Source organism: Callorhinus ursinus, unplaced genomic scaffold (assembly GCF_003265705.2).
Source record: "Callorhinus ursinus isolate GAN/ISIS: 27379988/994484 unplaced genomic scaffold, GSC_fseal_2.0 scaffold48, whole genome shotgun sequence".
In the NCBI taxonomy this organism is placed as follows: Eukaryota; Metazoa; Chordata; class Mammalia; order Carnivora; family Otariidae; genus Callorhinus; species Callorhinus ursinus.
This window is the reverse complement of record NW_027397110.1, coordinates 1,403,599-1,419,577: the sequence shown is the minus strand read 5'-3', so window position 1 is coordinate 1,419,577 and position 15,979 is coordinate 1,403,599. Positions and strand designations below refer to the sequence as shown.

Genomic DNA, 15,979 nt, shown 5'->3' with positions numbered 1-15,979 from the left:
GCACGTGTAATATCAGGGGGAGGGGCACCTGTAATATCAGGGGGAGGGCACCTGTTCTATGGGGGGTCGCCCCTCCCTCCTCACCCTACCAACCCAGGGGCTCATGTGCCTGGTGAAGAATCAAGCCACCAGGACTCGGCACTGAGGCCACCGAGGCCTGTCCACGGGACCCTCCCTGGTTCTCCAGGCTGCAGGACGACCAGGGAAGTCAGATCCCGTGGCAGAGAGACGGTGGAGGCCCAGGGTGGCTGGATTTCAGCCAAGTCCAGCCCCTGCCCCCACTCGTGGCTTCCTCCCCTCGAGGCCTTGGGTAAATACCCTCTGGGGGGGGCAGTAGGCAAAGTCACTGTCTTTGTCAGAGGGAGACTTGTATGTGTGAGCATTCACAAAGCACTTCGCACTCGAACGTCCTACGTGGGATTCTCACTGCAGCCCCGTGAGGCAGGGTGGGTGGTGCTCTCTCCAGGCCTGGGACCCCAGGCCCAGTGGTTCTGGAGCCCTGGTCACTCAGGGCACGACTTGTGATTTTCAGCCGTCCTGTGTGGTCATCCATGCTGATCAGGGGGACATAAGCCAGCAAAGCACACACGTTTGCTATTTTCAGTGGATGGACCTGCATGCTGGCGTTTGTGGGAATGACCCAGGTCCTAGAATTAACTCTGTGCTCCGTCTCAGCAAACAATCGGTAATTCGGGGCAGTGGCGGTGCTTTTGCTGGGTGGCTTAGGGGCTTCCATGGAGCAGGGAGCCCTGTCGGGGGGAGCCCGGCGTAGCCTAAATCCCAGCCCACCTGCCCCGGGCCCGCCGACCCCCGCGTAATGGTGGGGTGCCTCCTCCCACCAGCACCGTGGGGAGGCCCTACCTCCACTCTCACAGAGGGAGGGGTGCTCGTCGGGGGACGGGAGCCTGTGTCTCGACAGGACCTGAACCTGGAAATGCCCACGGAGGCCAGGGTATGTGCCACTGAGCCCCGCTCTGCCGCAGGGGCCGTTCCAGGAAGGGGCCTGGGAAACGCAGGCTGACTGGCTGGGATGCTAGACAGTTCGGGCCACTCCTGGTCAGGAGTCCTGTCAGCTGTCTTTCTGCCGTGGGCTGAGCAGCGGAGCCTGCGGCTTCCCGACCACCCTTGTTTCACCATGAGGAACCCACGGCGCCCGGCCTGGCCCTGCGGGTGCTCGGGATAGACGGTCCGTGGCCAGGGGCAGGACCCCGGTGCCTCCTCTGCGAACAGTGAGTCCTGGGGAAGTCAGCTCGGCTCCAGGGGTGGGTCGTCCCCTTCGAGCCTTGAAACGGCCTCGGAGCTGCCCTCGCGCCACTCCGGAGCAGGAGGCCGGAGCAGCGTGCACACAGGGCCCGGGCCGAGCCGAGGCCCCTTTGCACTAGAGCCCAGGCTCTTCACCGCCCTGCTCTGAGGGCCCTGAAGCCACGGCCTGTCTTAGGTTCAGTGTTAGAGACACTTGCGTGGTGCCGGCTCTAAGTCAGGAACCCGCGAGGCGGGGAAGTGTTTACTCGGGGGGAAACTGAGGCAGGCAGTGGTGAAGTAACTTAGGACGCCCGGATAGCAGCGTTGGGACCCCGAGGTGAGCCCTCACCTGGCACTAAGGCCCTGGGATGGCCGCACGGTCGGGCCGCAGGAGGGACCTCCGGGCCTGCCACCTGAGGGCACGGGGAAGGCTACCTGCTCCCCGCCTCCTGGCCCGGCCCCCTCCAGGCTGGAGCCTCGTCCCCACGAGAGGCCGGGGTGGGGACCTCGCATCCCCTGGGACCCGCCCCAGCACCCGGCAGCGTGAGCCCGGGAGGCAGTGAGTCACATGGCGGGAGCAGATGACGGCGTGTGGACGCAGTGAGCAAACGCAGGGGGTGCTCGAGCACGCCCCACCCGGCCCAGACGCACCTGCTCAGATGTCAGGGGAGAGGGTACGGGGCGGGGGCTTGTCTGAGATCGTGAACTTGCCGGGTCACCAGAAGGGGCTGCCCTGGGCCACGTCATGCTGTTTGATTTGTTTTATTTTAAAACCGAACAGCAAACCATGGCCACTCCGGCCACTCTTGTGAGCTCAGGTTTGGGGAGGGCACGGGGTCCAGGCCCCCTTGCACGTGGGCCAGCCGTGCAGCCTCAGGGGACGGTCCCAGAGACACAATCACACGGATGATGGGACACGGGTGGGAGGATGCGTAGCCTTTCCAGAAGCTTCTGCCCTGGTTATGTCTTTATCTTTCCCATGGCAACGGCCGTTTTCATCCCGGGCCTGTCAGAGCAGGCTGCCATCACCTCCCCATCTCACGGTGCCCATGTGGCTGCTGTTTATTAGGACCCTTTGTTTGGGACTCTCAGTCCAGAACACTGGGCTCCTTCCTACAGAACACTTGTCCAGACCTGACAGGAAACACCAGCTTTTAATGAAGAACAGAGAACAGTGCTCACTGGACTCACAGGGGCTGGACAGTTTCATTTTGTTTTTTAAACGATGCTTTGTAGTGTCGAGAAGCCCGCCCGCCGCCGTGAAGAACACGTGCCTCTCCGGGGTGGGCGGAATGACCCCCTGGGACGGGAGCCCCGGCGTGCCCCCTAGGGCCGTCGCAGGCGGGCGGGTGTCTGGTGTCGGCGAGAATCCTGGGGCCGACGGGGCTCAGGAACCACCTGCTCAGGACCCTTCCCCAAGGACACGGGGTCGTGGCTGGAGGGACCCCACCTGCTGACCCGGGGACTATGTCCTGGTGGCAAGGGGTCTCCCAGCAAGGGCATGCTCTCGAGAAGCAGGGACATTCACAGGGGACTGTCCCCTCCACCCGAGCTGTCCCCAAGCCCAAGATGGCCGTCAGAGTCCCTCCAAGCCAGGGGCCACGGGCTGAGCTTGTCCCTGAGCTGGTGGGGGCCCATCGTGCAGGTGTGACGCATGTTTCTTGTCGCGGGAGCCCAGCCGTGCAGTCCCCGGGTGAAGGGCACCTGCCAGGATGCAGGAGGGCTTCCCTGGTGTCCCCCGGGTGGGGGCAGCCGACGTCAGGATGAGACCGAAGCGGGTGTTCCTGAGGAAGGGAGCCAGAGGCCAGCGAAGCCAGCTGGAATGTCCCTCCTCGGGCAGAGGCCTGCACACCGTCGGTTTCCGTGGAGCTGTGGCGGCCGGCACAGGCCCTGAGATGGGCCACCACCGAAGGTTCCCAAGCTGCAGACGCGTCTGGCTTCCCCGGGGCCGGAAGGGCTCTGGCTGGCTTCTGCCAGTGCCCGCGAGGACCCTGCCTCCAGGCCCCACTGGACGCTGCCGCGGCAGCCCCGACTGCAAGCGTGAGTCCCTGTCACCGGGCCTATGGAGGAGCTGTGGGCTGGGCCAGCACTGCGGGCATCAGGCTGCGCGTCCCTTCCTGGGGTCAGGCGGATGCCAGGGAAGCAGGCCCGGCATTGTCCTCCTGCCCTGGGCCTCGAGGCAGGAGGAAGGGGACAGGTGGGTGCCGATGAGGGAAGCCAGACCTGCGTCTGCGTCTGTCCAACAGGCTGGGCTCGGGGCTCTTCTGTCCAGTCCGGGTCGGCCTTCGGTGGGGAAGCCCGGCCCAAGCAGAGGGACTCCTCAGCTCTGCTGTGCTTGGTGTCTGTCTCCTGGGCCGCCCGCAGCAGGAAGCGTGAGGCCGGGGTATGTGGAAGAAGATGGGAAGCAGCATCAGCTGGGGGCCGGGGGTCCTCTGGGGCAGGGTGGGGAGCCAGCGCTGGGTGCACCTGCTGAGAAGCCGGTTGGTCCACTGAAGTCGGCACAGACAGACGTGAGAGGACACAGGACAGGCTTTGGTGTGCAAACTGCTCCGGGTGGGGACCGTGGAGCTGCAGAGGCTTCCTGGTGGAGGGGGCTGGGGGCGCGGACAGCACCCAGCTCCTGGGCCCGAGCCCCTGGACTGCCCTTCTGCAGCAAGGCCAGTGTTGTAAATCATGCACACCAGCCTTTGCACCACGTCTGGAAAGGGCCTCAGAATCCTCCTGAACCCGGCCCACCAGCCAGGAGAGGAGAAAACCTCCCGCTGCCCGGGTCCGGTCTCACAGAGGAGGCAGGCCGGCCTCATGGGCCCACATGCCTGCACAAGACCAGGAGGGGTTGCCTTGCTGGGTGCAAGTCAGACGCGGCCTCGCCCTCGGGCAGCACCTGCCGCCTGCCCCTCCAGGCTCTCACCGTCCCGGGACACTTTCCCCAGCAGCCCCTCCTTCAGCACCTGCCGGGCGGGCGTGCTGTGTCCTGGCACAGGGCCTTGGGCTTGCCGCTCTGCCCGGGCTCACTGTTGTTTCGCTACAGGTTTCCTGGGTCCGGGACTATTCAGAACTATTTTGGTAATTAAAATATCTGTGCTTAGAAATGCTGGGGCCAGTGGCTGCATTACCTGAAATCCATGGTTAGTGAGCCAGCGAGTGGCAGGGGCTTCTGGGAGGAGGCGCCTCCCCTGATGATGATGGCCGTGTCATCCTGACCCCACGTTGGGGAGGGTGGCTGGCCTGCAGAGGCCTGGTTCCTGAGACCGCTGTCTGCCCTCCAGATCCGAGGTTCCAGGCCCTGTTCCCGCCGCCCCACCAGCGTCCCCTGCCGTTGTCCCTGGTGGTCCTGCCCCTGGGACAACCTGTCCCACCAGCTGCCTGGCCCCACGGATGGTGGCGAGACCCCAGGCCCAGAGCTGCGGTGGACACCCCACTCCCGTCTGGGGAGGAACAGGTTCATGAAGCTCCAGAAGGCTCAGCTGGGGCACCAGCACAGACCACTCCAGGCCCCCGAGGAGGAGTGTCACCAGCTCCTGGTCTCCGTGGCAAGGAAACCTGATTCCTGTCTTATCTTGAGGAGGTGGGGGCTGGGGAGGGGGGTGTCCCCGGGCCCTGCAGCACCCCAGCTCCCTGGTCCACAGGGAGCAGCTGACCCCCTGGAGCTGTGACCCTGACGTGGAGCTGGCTCTGTGTGCTGGTGGACGTGGGGCCTGACGGAGGCGTCCTGAACAGCAGGCAAACACAGGCCTCCCTTCCCCGTGGGAGGGGCCCAGCGTCACCCCATGGCCGCTGGGACCTCCCAGTTGGGAAGCACTCCACGAGGGCCCTGAGCGTCCTGTGGCTCTGCTTCTGGGGTGGGGGCGGGGAGGGGCTGATGTTGAAATCCACGGAATCAGTGACCGTGCCGGTGAGGTCAGGTGTCTGGGTGCTAGCAGGCGCGGGGGTGTGGGGAGTGAGGCAGTGGCCTTGGGGAGATTAAGGGACATGAGTCAGGCTGCTCTCCTGGAGAGGCGGGCTCCGTGCACGGGTGTTCCGGCCTGGGGTACGGCCCCCCACTGTAGCGCTGTCCCGTGGGGTCCCCACCCAGCCTTGCGGGGGAGGGCTGTGGGCACGGTGAGCAAAGCAGGAGGAGATGATGCATCGTAACGGAGGCTCTAGATGCCAGGTTTCCCCCAGGGTCCCAGGAGAGTGACCGCTGTGGAGACCAGCCAGGGGCCGGTGTCACTGGGGACCATGAGCGAGTCCTCCCCTAGCCCCACGGAAGTCTTGGCGTTTCTCAGGAGCTGCTGGTGCAGCCCCTGCTGCGTGGGCCACGTGGAAATTTGCACCTTGTGAGTCGAGAGGGGGTGGGTCTGAGAAAAGACACGGTTAAAGGATCAGGCCTGTGTGCGGCTCGTGGCTGGCTGGGTAGGGCTGGTCATCCCCCATGAGGGTCGCCTCGGCCCCACCCGGGAAGCCGGCACTGACAGTCCCTGTTCCGGCTGCGACTCATTCAGGAGAATCCAGACCACAAGCCTGGAAGTGCTAAAATCCATGGCTCTAAGAAGCTGCTAGTATGCGTGCAGCGACCGCATTGCTTAAAGCAGCGGTGGGGATCCAGATGAGCATTCACCGTGCTCCCTGCATGAGAAAGAAGACCTCGTGTGTCTGGTGTAACACACAAAGGCGGGAGACGGGTGCAGCCGGGACGTGGGCCACCCTGTGGACGTGTGCGTGGCCACTGGTACAGGACCCGCCCTGTCCGCCTGCTAGCACTGCTAAAGAGGGGAAGGAAATAGGCTGGAATTTTCAAAATAGTTACCTCTGTCTGGAAATGGAAATGTAGGTGGATTTTGTTTTTGTTTTCTGTTCATCGCTCTTTCTCCTGTCACCTGTGAGTACGATTTGTACAATTCTAGAAATAGAGAAAAGTAGAGTCAGTGCATCCTTCCTCGGTTAACCCCGTGGGGGCTCATGCGTGTGTGTGCTGGAGGGTCTGCGCCTGCCTTCCCCAACCTGGCTGCATGGGTGGGGGGCACGGCCCCCACGTGCTCCAGGAAGCGCAGGGAGGGACCCGGGACCAGTGGGCACGCAGGGTCCAGGCCAGGTGAGGGTCCCACCACCCCACCTTCCTGGGCTGGGCACAGAGCACGCCGTGGGGCCTCTGCTAAGATCGGGGCGACTGGAGGTGGAGGGTGTGGACCAGATTCAGGGTCAGGATCCACGGGCTGAGTTGGGGCAGCTGGTCAGATGAGCTGGACTGGGTTGTGCAGTAGCCCCCCAGAAAGATGTGGCCACTTGGAACCTGTCAGTGCAGCCTTATTTGGAAATAAGGTCTTTGCAGATATGATTAAGTTAAGGGTCTTGAGATGGGGTTGTTCTGGCCCTGGCTGGGCTCTAAATCCCGTGACAGGCGTCCTTGTAAGAGAGACCAGGGCGAGGTTTGGGACGAAAAGGAGGGCCACGTGACAGGTGCAGGACAGATGCAGCCACGAGCCAGGGAGCCTACGTGGCAGGACTTCCTGGGACTCTGGGATGCAGGGACCTTGGGGGACCTGCATGCCACCTCACCTCTGTGGCCTCCCGGTGGCTCCACGGGTGTGTGACACATGCATTCCTATCACTTATCACCGTGCAATTATGCAACACCTGCTGTGTACATGGCACAGGGCCGAGGATACGTAGGTGGTGTCCTGAGCCAGCAGTGCTCGGGGCGTGAGCCCTCTCTGGTCATGCCCAGGCCAGGGGGGCCAGGTCCCCACCATGCACAGAGGAAGGCCGGTGTTTCCAGGAGCTGCTCCGTGTGGCAGGTGTAGCCTGAGTCTAGTGTCATGTCCTCGAGCAGGTGTGCAGGCCTGAGTCGGGGAGAGAGGAGGACCGGCCTCTGGGATGCGCTGTGCCCCGTGCACGAGGCCAGACAGGTGGGCGTGTCCTGGGCTTGTCGGTTCCCAGTGGGGACCCTTGGTGTCTATGGGGCTGACGCTCTCTTCTCTCTGTCCTTCAGGTCTCCTGACAAACGCAGCCCCAGAGGGGCCCCGGGAGTGGCCACACCTCAGCCACGGTCCTCTGTCTGCCGTGGACTCCACCTGTTGTCCGCTCTCTGCCCGCCCTCCGTCTCTCTGTAGCCCGCCCGTCAAGGACGGCCCACTTCCTTGGCGTCCTGAGCTGAGCGTGTCCGCCACAGCGAGGAGTCTGGCCTGGGCCACACAGCGGGGGCCACGCTGGGCATCTGTGGCAGCCTGGCTTCACCCGCCCTCCCTGGCCGCGGCCTGGGCTGTGCTCTCCGAGGAGGACGAGGTGGCAGCCACAGGGGCGACCACCCAGCCAGCCCGGGAGAGGAGGACAGCGCCGGGCCCAGGGGAGCACGGGCCCTCGGGCTCAGAAGAGGCCTCTCCTCGCCCCCCAGACTGTGCGAATCACTTTTATTTTCGTACCCTTTCAGTATACCCAATAGACCAAAGAGCAAAATCTATTTTAACTTGGACTCGCCCTCACCGTCAGAGTCCCTGGGTTCGCCGGGGGGACGCGGGGGCAGAGACATGCCGGCGGCCCCGGTGGGACGCGGAGGGCGGCCCCAGCACAGGTGTCACCACCACGAACACTGCGGGGCGCACTGAGAGGGGCCGAGCCTGCGGAGGACACCACGGCAGCCCTGCAGGGCCCGGCCAGTGATGCCCCGACGCGGACCCCGCGGGCCAGCGCCGCTCGCCGGGAACACAGACCACCGCACACACCCTGCTCCTCTGTACTTAGATGGACTTGACCGACTAAAATCACTTTCTGTTTTAACCAGTTAAACATGCCTCTCTACAGCTCATTTCTGATAGTGGGATAATCCAGTATTCGCCAAGAGCATGTTGGGTCTCCCGTGACTGCTGTCTGCTCGACACACCATTTAGCTCCAGAAAGCAAATTAAAGAAACCTAAAGTAACACTTGTTTGGAAGAGATCATTAAATGTATTTTGCAAAGCCTAAAGTTATATATTTAACAGTTTTTATATGTTGTATATTTGTAGAAAATCCTATTTAACAATTAATGTGGTAGCCCCCAGTCGGCCCGCTTGGCAGGCGGAGCGCTGGTGTCTCTGAAGGGCTCCGGGGTGGGCACGGGGGGAGCCGGGCACGGTCAGGCAGGACTCCGGGACAGCCGCCGAGGACGTGCCTGACGTCCCAGGAGCCGCGGCGGGTGCCCGTGGGGAGGTGGCCTTCCTCACCCGCCTTGGGCCCGGCTCGGTGAAGGCCGAGTGCGCGATTTGTCGGTCACACCCCTTCCGACGGATACCGTGTCCCTTTTCCTGACCCTCCCCCACGGGCAGATTCTGAGGCCGCCGCCGCCGACCTCCTCTCCCGGTCGATGTCCCGCTCCCTCTCTGTCTTCACGTCTGCCGCCGAGTCACTGGGGCAGGCCGCCCTGCAGAGAATGGCAGGCGCCTGACCTTCCCGCACCCTCCCCGGAGCACGGGGTCGCCGGGCCCAACGAGCAAGGGACAGTTCCGCGTCTCCGTCCCTGGACCAGGCCGTGGTCCCGTGGGGTCCTTCATTCTCCTGAGTTTGTGCAGAACTATACTACCTGACGGTCCAATTAACAGGCGCACTATGCTAGTTCTATGCTACTAAAAAAAAAAGAAAGAAAGAAAAAGTAAAAAAAAAATAATAATAATAATAAATATATAGAAGCTGTCCCAGCAACCCATAGACTAAAGATAGGAGAGAAGACCCATTTATTTAAGACCCGTTTCGATGTCCATGAGTATTTAATTTACCCTTCCAGTCACCACACATTCAGAGGCCTGAGTGTCTGGAGGGAGAGATACGGTGGGTGCTGGGCTCCCAGCGCAGACGGGGCAGTGGCCGTGGGAGGGTCTCTGCCACCTCCCTGAGCCTGTGTCTTCCCACGGCAAGTGTAGACCCCTTTGGAGGCAGACACTGGAGGTTTAAGATGTTACAGCGTTTTTTTCCTTGTTTTACAGTATTCAATTTTGTGTTGATTCAGCTAAATTATGAAAATAAAGAAAAAATCCTTTGGTAAGCATGGCTTTTGTTCGCGGGCTGGGGTGTCCTGGGAGGGGGCCATGGCAGGCGTGGCTGGCAGGGTCCTCCTTCCTGGGCCTGCCTGGACCTGTCCGGTTCTTCTGGGAGCCCCTCCCTGGCAAGTGGACAGCACCCGGCCTCCAGCTACTTGGGGATCCCCCCACCCTGTGTGTGAGTGCCCACCCCCTCCCGCACGGCGGCCAAGTCCTGGACACAGAAAAGTAGAACCCCAAAGGAGACCCATGTCAAAAAGATTTCCCCTTTCCCGGGAAATCTGCTCAGATCTGCAAAGAGTGGTCTTTGTCGTCAGACGGTTTCTGCCGCCCAGAGTCCTAGAGCTGAATCTGGACGGGGTTGGGAAAAGCCACGTCTGTTCGTTTCTGGCCGCTCTTTATAAAACATGAACCCCAGGGCTGTGGCTGGGTGGGTCAGTCAAAGGCAGTTTAAAGTCTGCTCCTGAGCTTAAGGAGACGTCCCTGGCCTTTGGCGGCATTGTGGTGGCACAGAGCGGGCTTGTCCTGGGAGGGAGGAGGGGGCAGAGTGCAGGCCCAGCAGTGGCCCCTGGACTCCCTGGACGGCAGGGGCACACCTTGGTGGGCAGTCTTGGGCTCTGCCATCAGAGCACAGACGGGACAGTCCCGCGTGACCAGGACAGGGTCACGCCTCCTTCCTCCATGCAGAGGAAGGACAAGCCCGAGGTGCAGGAGGGAGTCAGTCCGCAGGGAGGAAACGTGGTTGGAGTAGGAGTTCCCAGGAGGCTCGGCCACCTGAGCTGCTTACACAGCTTGGGGGCCCGACGTCACCATTCCCCAGTCTTCTGGGTGCGTTGCAGGGAAATACACAAACAGTGAAGCTAGAGAAAAGGATAATGAGCTTCATGACCACCAGGGTTCATACAAATAAGGATGACCGCCTCCATCCAGAGCCAGAGGTGTATCAGTGAGGATGGGCTGGGTCAGGCTGCATAACAAACAGCCCGGACTCTTGGAGGCTGACCTTCACCTGAGCATGGCTCTCCCCTCCTCCCCTCTCCCAAGCCAGTGCCCCTGGCGGGGAGAAGTGTCCCGTGAGTCCGTCTCCGTGATCGGGGGAGACACGCCGAGCCTCCAGCCCTGGCAACAAGGCTTCCATGACGAAGGAAGCCACCTCCTCGGCTTCTTGCCTTGCTGACTTGAGCGGTCTGGCTTCAGTTTGCTCATGCACCGAACGGGACAGCCATGATTGCCGCCCACTTCCAGGCTGGGGCAGAGTTCTCTCTGGCTTGAATGCCCCAAAGCCTGAACGAGGGTGTGAGGGCCACCTCACTGCTGTAGGCATGGCCACACGTGGTCTGCATGGCATGTGCTCCCTCCGTGGTGCCCTGTCCCAACCGTGCCGTGAGCAGAGGCTGAGAGGTGCCCGGAGGCTGCCCCGGGCCAGCCCTCCACACCGCATGCACCCTGGCCACGCCTGCAGCCCACCGGTTCCGGTGGCCTGAGCCGGGGCAACGGCAGTGGTGTGGCAGAGGCCACGCTCCCTGGACACAGCCCTGGACACGGCCCTGGACATGGCCCAGGTCTGGCGGAGGCTGCCTGGCTGGGTGGGTCGTGATTTAGCGGATGGTGTAGGCAGCTCACACCTCCTGTCTGTGCCTCGACTTCCTCATCGGTGGAGTAGAGAGAACTGTGCTGAGCTCACTGGGTTTTTCTGAAGATAAAGGGAGCAGAGGTTGTGGCCAGCGTGGCACATAGGACATCCTTAACTAGCGGGAAAGCTTCCGTCAGCCCACCGCGTGACCCCTTAGCACACCCTCTCACAGAACCCCATCCTGCCGCCACATTAATGCTGGTCTCCACAGCCCCCTGTCTGCCTCTGACCAGGTGCTGACGTGAGCCCAGGCTGTGGGGGAGCGGAGCCGCCCCTCTGCCTGTCTGTCGGGGTCCAGCGAGCCTCCGTGGCCAGAGCATCACCCTGCAGCTGCCGTCGGGTGGGCGCTCCTCTTCCAGCCTAGCTCCTGGGCCGGCCAGGCCAACAGTGGACATGTTCAGCCTCAGGGGCAAGGAGGGCATCTGTGGTCCGAGTGGTGTGTGCATGCCTGTGGGTATGTGTCCACGTGTGTGTGTGTCCACCTGTGTGTGTGTCCACGAGTGCCCTTCTCACCACTACCTTCTTGTACTAAGCACGTTGTGAGCCAGGATTTCAAGGAGGAACCCTCCATGACTCCCGACCTCAAGGACCGCCAAGGTCAGGGACCTCAAGGTCATGCTCAGAAGCATCCATCCCAAGGGTTGCTGAGACGGGGTCTCCCATGGTGGACCCACTGTCAGAAACTCAGGCTGCCAGAGATTCTCAGGGTGCTGGGCTCAGCAAGAAGAGGTGGGGGCCCCCGTGCATCCCTCCCCAGCCCCAGCTCATCTGCTCTGAAGGTGGTCACAGGTCCCAGCAGGACTGGTGAGCTGGGCCCTATGTGGCTGTGTGGGGTCCGCGGAGGGCCCCTGAGCCACTGCCGCTGCCCCTCGGGCCAACCCAGGGCGAAGTAATGCTGGGGTGGGGGAGGGGCAATTCCCACTCAGCAGAGAGGTCCTGGGAGGTGAGCGCAGGTTGGGGATATGGCCAGGGGGTGGTGCCATGGGTGAGGGGCTGGCCGGGGAGGGAGCAGGGCTGGGACCTCTGGACGGCGGGGGAGAGCAACCCACCCTCCTCACGCACACGTGTCCAGAAGTCCCCGTGTCAGGAATCCGGCTGGCCGCCTGCCCCCCATGTGCCCACCTGGCACTCCTCACCCCCTCGCCGTGACCTGCGGATGGCCTCCCCACCAAATTGAAAGTCCACAAGGGCACGTGTCGCACGGTGATGCCCCCAGCCTCTCCCCGGCCCCCAGGGTGGGGAGGGACACGTGCAGATGTGGGACACGGCTGTAGGGTGGCTCACACGCACCCACACGCCTGCCTCACGCAGGCCCTTTGCTGATGCTGCGTTTGCTGGTGGCAGCATCTCAACACGGCCTGGGTCTCCAGACGAGGTCCTGGCAGGGTTAGTGCGTGAGCCTCGTGTTCTGTTTCCAGACGTCTGTGTGTCCGTCTGTCTCTTAGCCCCCGCCCCCCACCGCTCACACCAGCATCTGAGCACCCAGTCCTCGTGCCCAGCACCAGCCGCCAGCCTCAGGCACCAGCTCATGGACACGTCCCATGGACGTCTGTGGTTTTTGGTGCCCCTTCCCTGTGCTGGCGGGTCCACGTTCGTGGGCATGCACATCGTGTCCATCTAGTTGTCGGCTAATTTAGGAGATACACTGCACTTTGTATATCTCTTATTTCTTCCTTCTGTGCTCAGAGTCCTGGAATTAGTCTCAAATAATAACCACAATATTTTCTGCTTTTCAAATGTCACCGCCTTTATCCCTCCCGCCAGCGCCATTGGAAGGGCACCAGTCTCCTTCCTGGGTGGGTGGATCTGCTGATGATGTTGCCCTGCATCCCCCCGCAGTCTCGCTCAGGGAGAGAGCCTCCCTCCAGGCCCGAGGAGCGAGCCCAGCTGTACCCACCCCCCAAGCCCGCCACACCATCCGGTCCCGTCCTCCAGCGCCATGGTGCCCACACACTTTGCAGACGGCAGTGCTTTCTGTGCTTGAGATGCTAGGGAAGGTGTGCAGCACGAGGGCCGTGGGAAGGACGGGGCCGCCAGAGTCCCTCCCAGACGGCGGGGCCCACAGCCAGCGACATCAGGGTGGGGCTGAGGGCGTCGCCACCAAGGGCAGGAGCGTCTCAGCAAGGGCATGTGAACGCCCCAGGTCGCGCTAGCCTGGGCCTGGGTCTCCAGGAGCCTGACTACAATTTGCTCAAGGGGCACGTTCTCCACACGCGAGACACTGACTTCCACGCGGAAGCACCCAGTGACCCTCTCCCTGAGCCTGACCTCAGTCCTGGGAACAGAGGAGAAGGAAGGGCTCCCACTCCCAGGGAGATGGTGTGACTCGTGCTGAGCCCACGGTCACAGCCAGGACTCGAATGCTCCCCTGGGGAGAAGAGGGGAGGAGGGTGATGCTCCATCCGATACCGCACAGACCGTGGCAAGGTCAGCTCCCGGCCAGACGGTGGCCACACGGCCCGTTGGCAAAGCCCTTGACTTCCCTCCCTCCCTGGGAGGGTGGATGCACCACAGCCCATGGGCTACAAGTGAGGTTAGACGGGCCTGTCCAGGGCTGGGTCTGCCAGTCCAAGCATGGCCCCGGAGAAGGTGGGGCCACGCCAGGCCGAAAGCCCAGGGAAGCCTGGAGCGCTTGCTAACTGTGGACACTAACAAGAGCCCCAGGGTCCACCTTTTGGCCTCCCTTCTGCCTGGTCTGGTTGGAGGGAGGAGGGCACAGCGGGGTTGGGTTTCATGAGCATTAAGGAAGCACCCGAGTCTTCTAGAAACGACATCATCTTCCAGGAGCAGCTGAGATGGGCTGTGCTTCTGGGGAGGATGGGGACCCCCTCCAGGAGTTACCCCATGATGCTCTGGGGAGGCCCCAGTTGGTCACCCTTCCTGGCACCTGCCAAGGACGCAGACAAGGAGCCTCCTTCCTCTCTGGGCTGGTGAACGTGGAACAGTAAGACTAAGGGCAGATGATGACTCGGGTGCGGAGGGCGGGCCGTGGTGCGAGCCAAGAGCCAAGAGCTAAGGCAGGTCCCGGCTGCCGGCTTGATGTAATCTCCATCCGCCCAGTTTTTCAACAGTGGTTGTCAGCTCCCATTTCGGGGATCGCCATCATTAACTGCAAATATGACACATTCACTAATGAAATCGATTTGGTCAAGTTATCAATTTAATTCCTAAAATGTAGCCCGATTTTACCCTCACGTAGGTTCCCGAGGCTCGGAGGCCAAATGTCGTAAGTCACTGGGAGAGAATGAGCTTTCTGACTTTCAAATAATTAAACTTACTTTTCTGCTTTGGATTCATAAACTTTCCGTTCATTATGACTACAGAGCCCCTAAATCACCAGGTCAGTGCAGTTGAGGGGCGGGAGTCCTCACAGGGAGTGCTCCGCGGGTACAGGGTCCGCTTTCAGGAAGACAGGAGAACCGATACCAGCAGAGAATGAAGACACCCTCCGAGCCCAAGGTCCCTGGGGAATTCTCTGTGCTCCTACGGGAGGAAGTCAAGGGACGGCTAACTTGGTTGCTTTTATCCAGAAAAGTCTGCTTTTGCTCACAGGTGCTGCTTTGGTTTCAGTATTCCATATTCAAGGCCAAAGGCCACAGGACAGGAATCCCGAGTTGTTTGTCTGGGCCTTTCTCTGCAGCCCCCAGTGTCCAGCCCTAATAGCTGTGGCGCCCCCACCCTGGGAACCAGGACCCCTCCCTTGGTGAAGACCAGCAGGAAGGGCCCGTGGGCGGGTGGGCTCTGCCCCAGGAGGGGCTGAGTTTTACTCAGGGACAGAGGTGATGTCAGGATCGAATGTCATTCTGCAAAGCTCTCAGTGGAGGAGGGGAGCCAGGTGTATCCCTTTTCTGGCCAATATTGTTTGCAAACAGCCCTCTGGGGGCCCCTCTGGTCGGTGGGTGTCAGGGCAGGCACCCGCTGCTCCAGGGAAACACCTGCCCTGGGGAGCCGGTGGGGTGGTTGGACATGGGCCACCGCCACTGAAGTGGGTTATCTGTCAGCACATTCTTGTTTAGCAGATTAAGCCACAGACGTTTTTGTTTTGCTGATTGGCCTTGATACAGCTGCTCGATCTTGGGAGGTGTCTGTGTGTCTCTGTGCGTGAGTGTCTGCATGTCTTCGTCCCGTCCCAGCCGTTGGCCCCAGGAGGTGGCGCCTGGCCTGTCTCCGGGGAGCGGGGCTCCTCAGGGCCTCAGGGGCAGGAATGTGTGCCCTGCCTGCTCCAGTCCTGGGCATGTGGCAAGGACACACCCTCCACTCGGCTACATGGGACCCTCTCGGAAGTCCCCCAAACACGAGTCCCCAAACCAGAAGGCACAGAGGGGACCACGCCCAGGAGGCCCCGCCACAGACACGGCCTGCAGCCGAATCACCCTGGGGGCACCGTCCGACAGGCACTCCCAACGAAACCGTTGTTTCAAGGTTGGAGAAGGAAACGTGGACGGAGAGAAGGTGCTCTAAGGAGCAGGTGCACCGGGGAACCCTCCAGACGGGGGTCACCGCTCCCGAGGGACCATTGCTGCTCCCAGGGCCGCCGCCCTCTGGCCTTCCTCAGCAGGTACCACTCATCTAGATGATGACAGGCATCATTCATTCATTCACTGCTCCCCCTCTCTTCCTGCACAGGCCCATCCAGCAGCTAATGTGAGCTCCGCACAGGCGCAGGCCTTGAGGGACAGCAGAGAGCAGAACAGGTCACACACCAGTGCTCGTGGAGCTCACATTCCAGCACGGCGCGGCTGGGAGGGCAGGGGGACAGACAACCCTCAAGCAGATGGTAAATGGAGCCTCCAAGAAGGGGGGCCGGGCAGTGTGGGGAGCCTGCCTTGCATATGGCCTGCCAGGTGGGCCTCTCTGGCCGGGTGTGAGGGATCTGAGGCCGTGTCCACAGAGGGGCATTTCTGAAGGAAGCTGCAGCAGGTACAAAGGCCCTGAGGCAGGGCCGGGCCTCTGACAGGCAGCCTGTGCCACTGATGACAGGGGTTTGCTCCTCTGGGTCTACAGACGGGAAGTTCCGTCTCCCTGCTTGGTGCTGGGCTGACCCCATGTCCTCTGGGCCGGGCCGAACATTGCAGTAGGTGGGCGAGGTGGGCGAGGGCAAAGATGAGAGTG

The 15,979-nt window shown here is 61.9% G+C and overlaps 1 protein-coding gene across 2 annotated transcripts in view; it reads left to right on the top strand.

Annotated features, from left to right (window-relative positions):
* The window catches only part of TAFA5 (TAFA chemokine like family member 5), a 192,193-nt gene extending 182,962 nt beyond the window's left edge, over nt 1–9,231 (top strand). For both annotated transcript variants that reach the window (XM_025882229.2, XM_073882603.1), the window contains exon 4: nt 7,214–9,231. In XM_025882229.2, the coding sequence (XP_025738014.1) occupies nt 7,214–7,222 (9 nt within the window). In that variant the 3' untranslated portion in view covers nt 7,223–9,231. The remainder of the gene's footprint in view (nt 1–7,213) is intronic.
* The last annotated feature ends 6,748 nt before the right edge of the window (nt 9,232–15,979 follow it).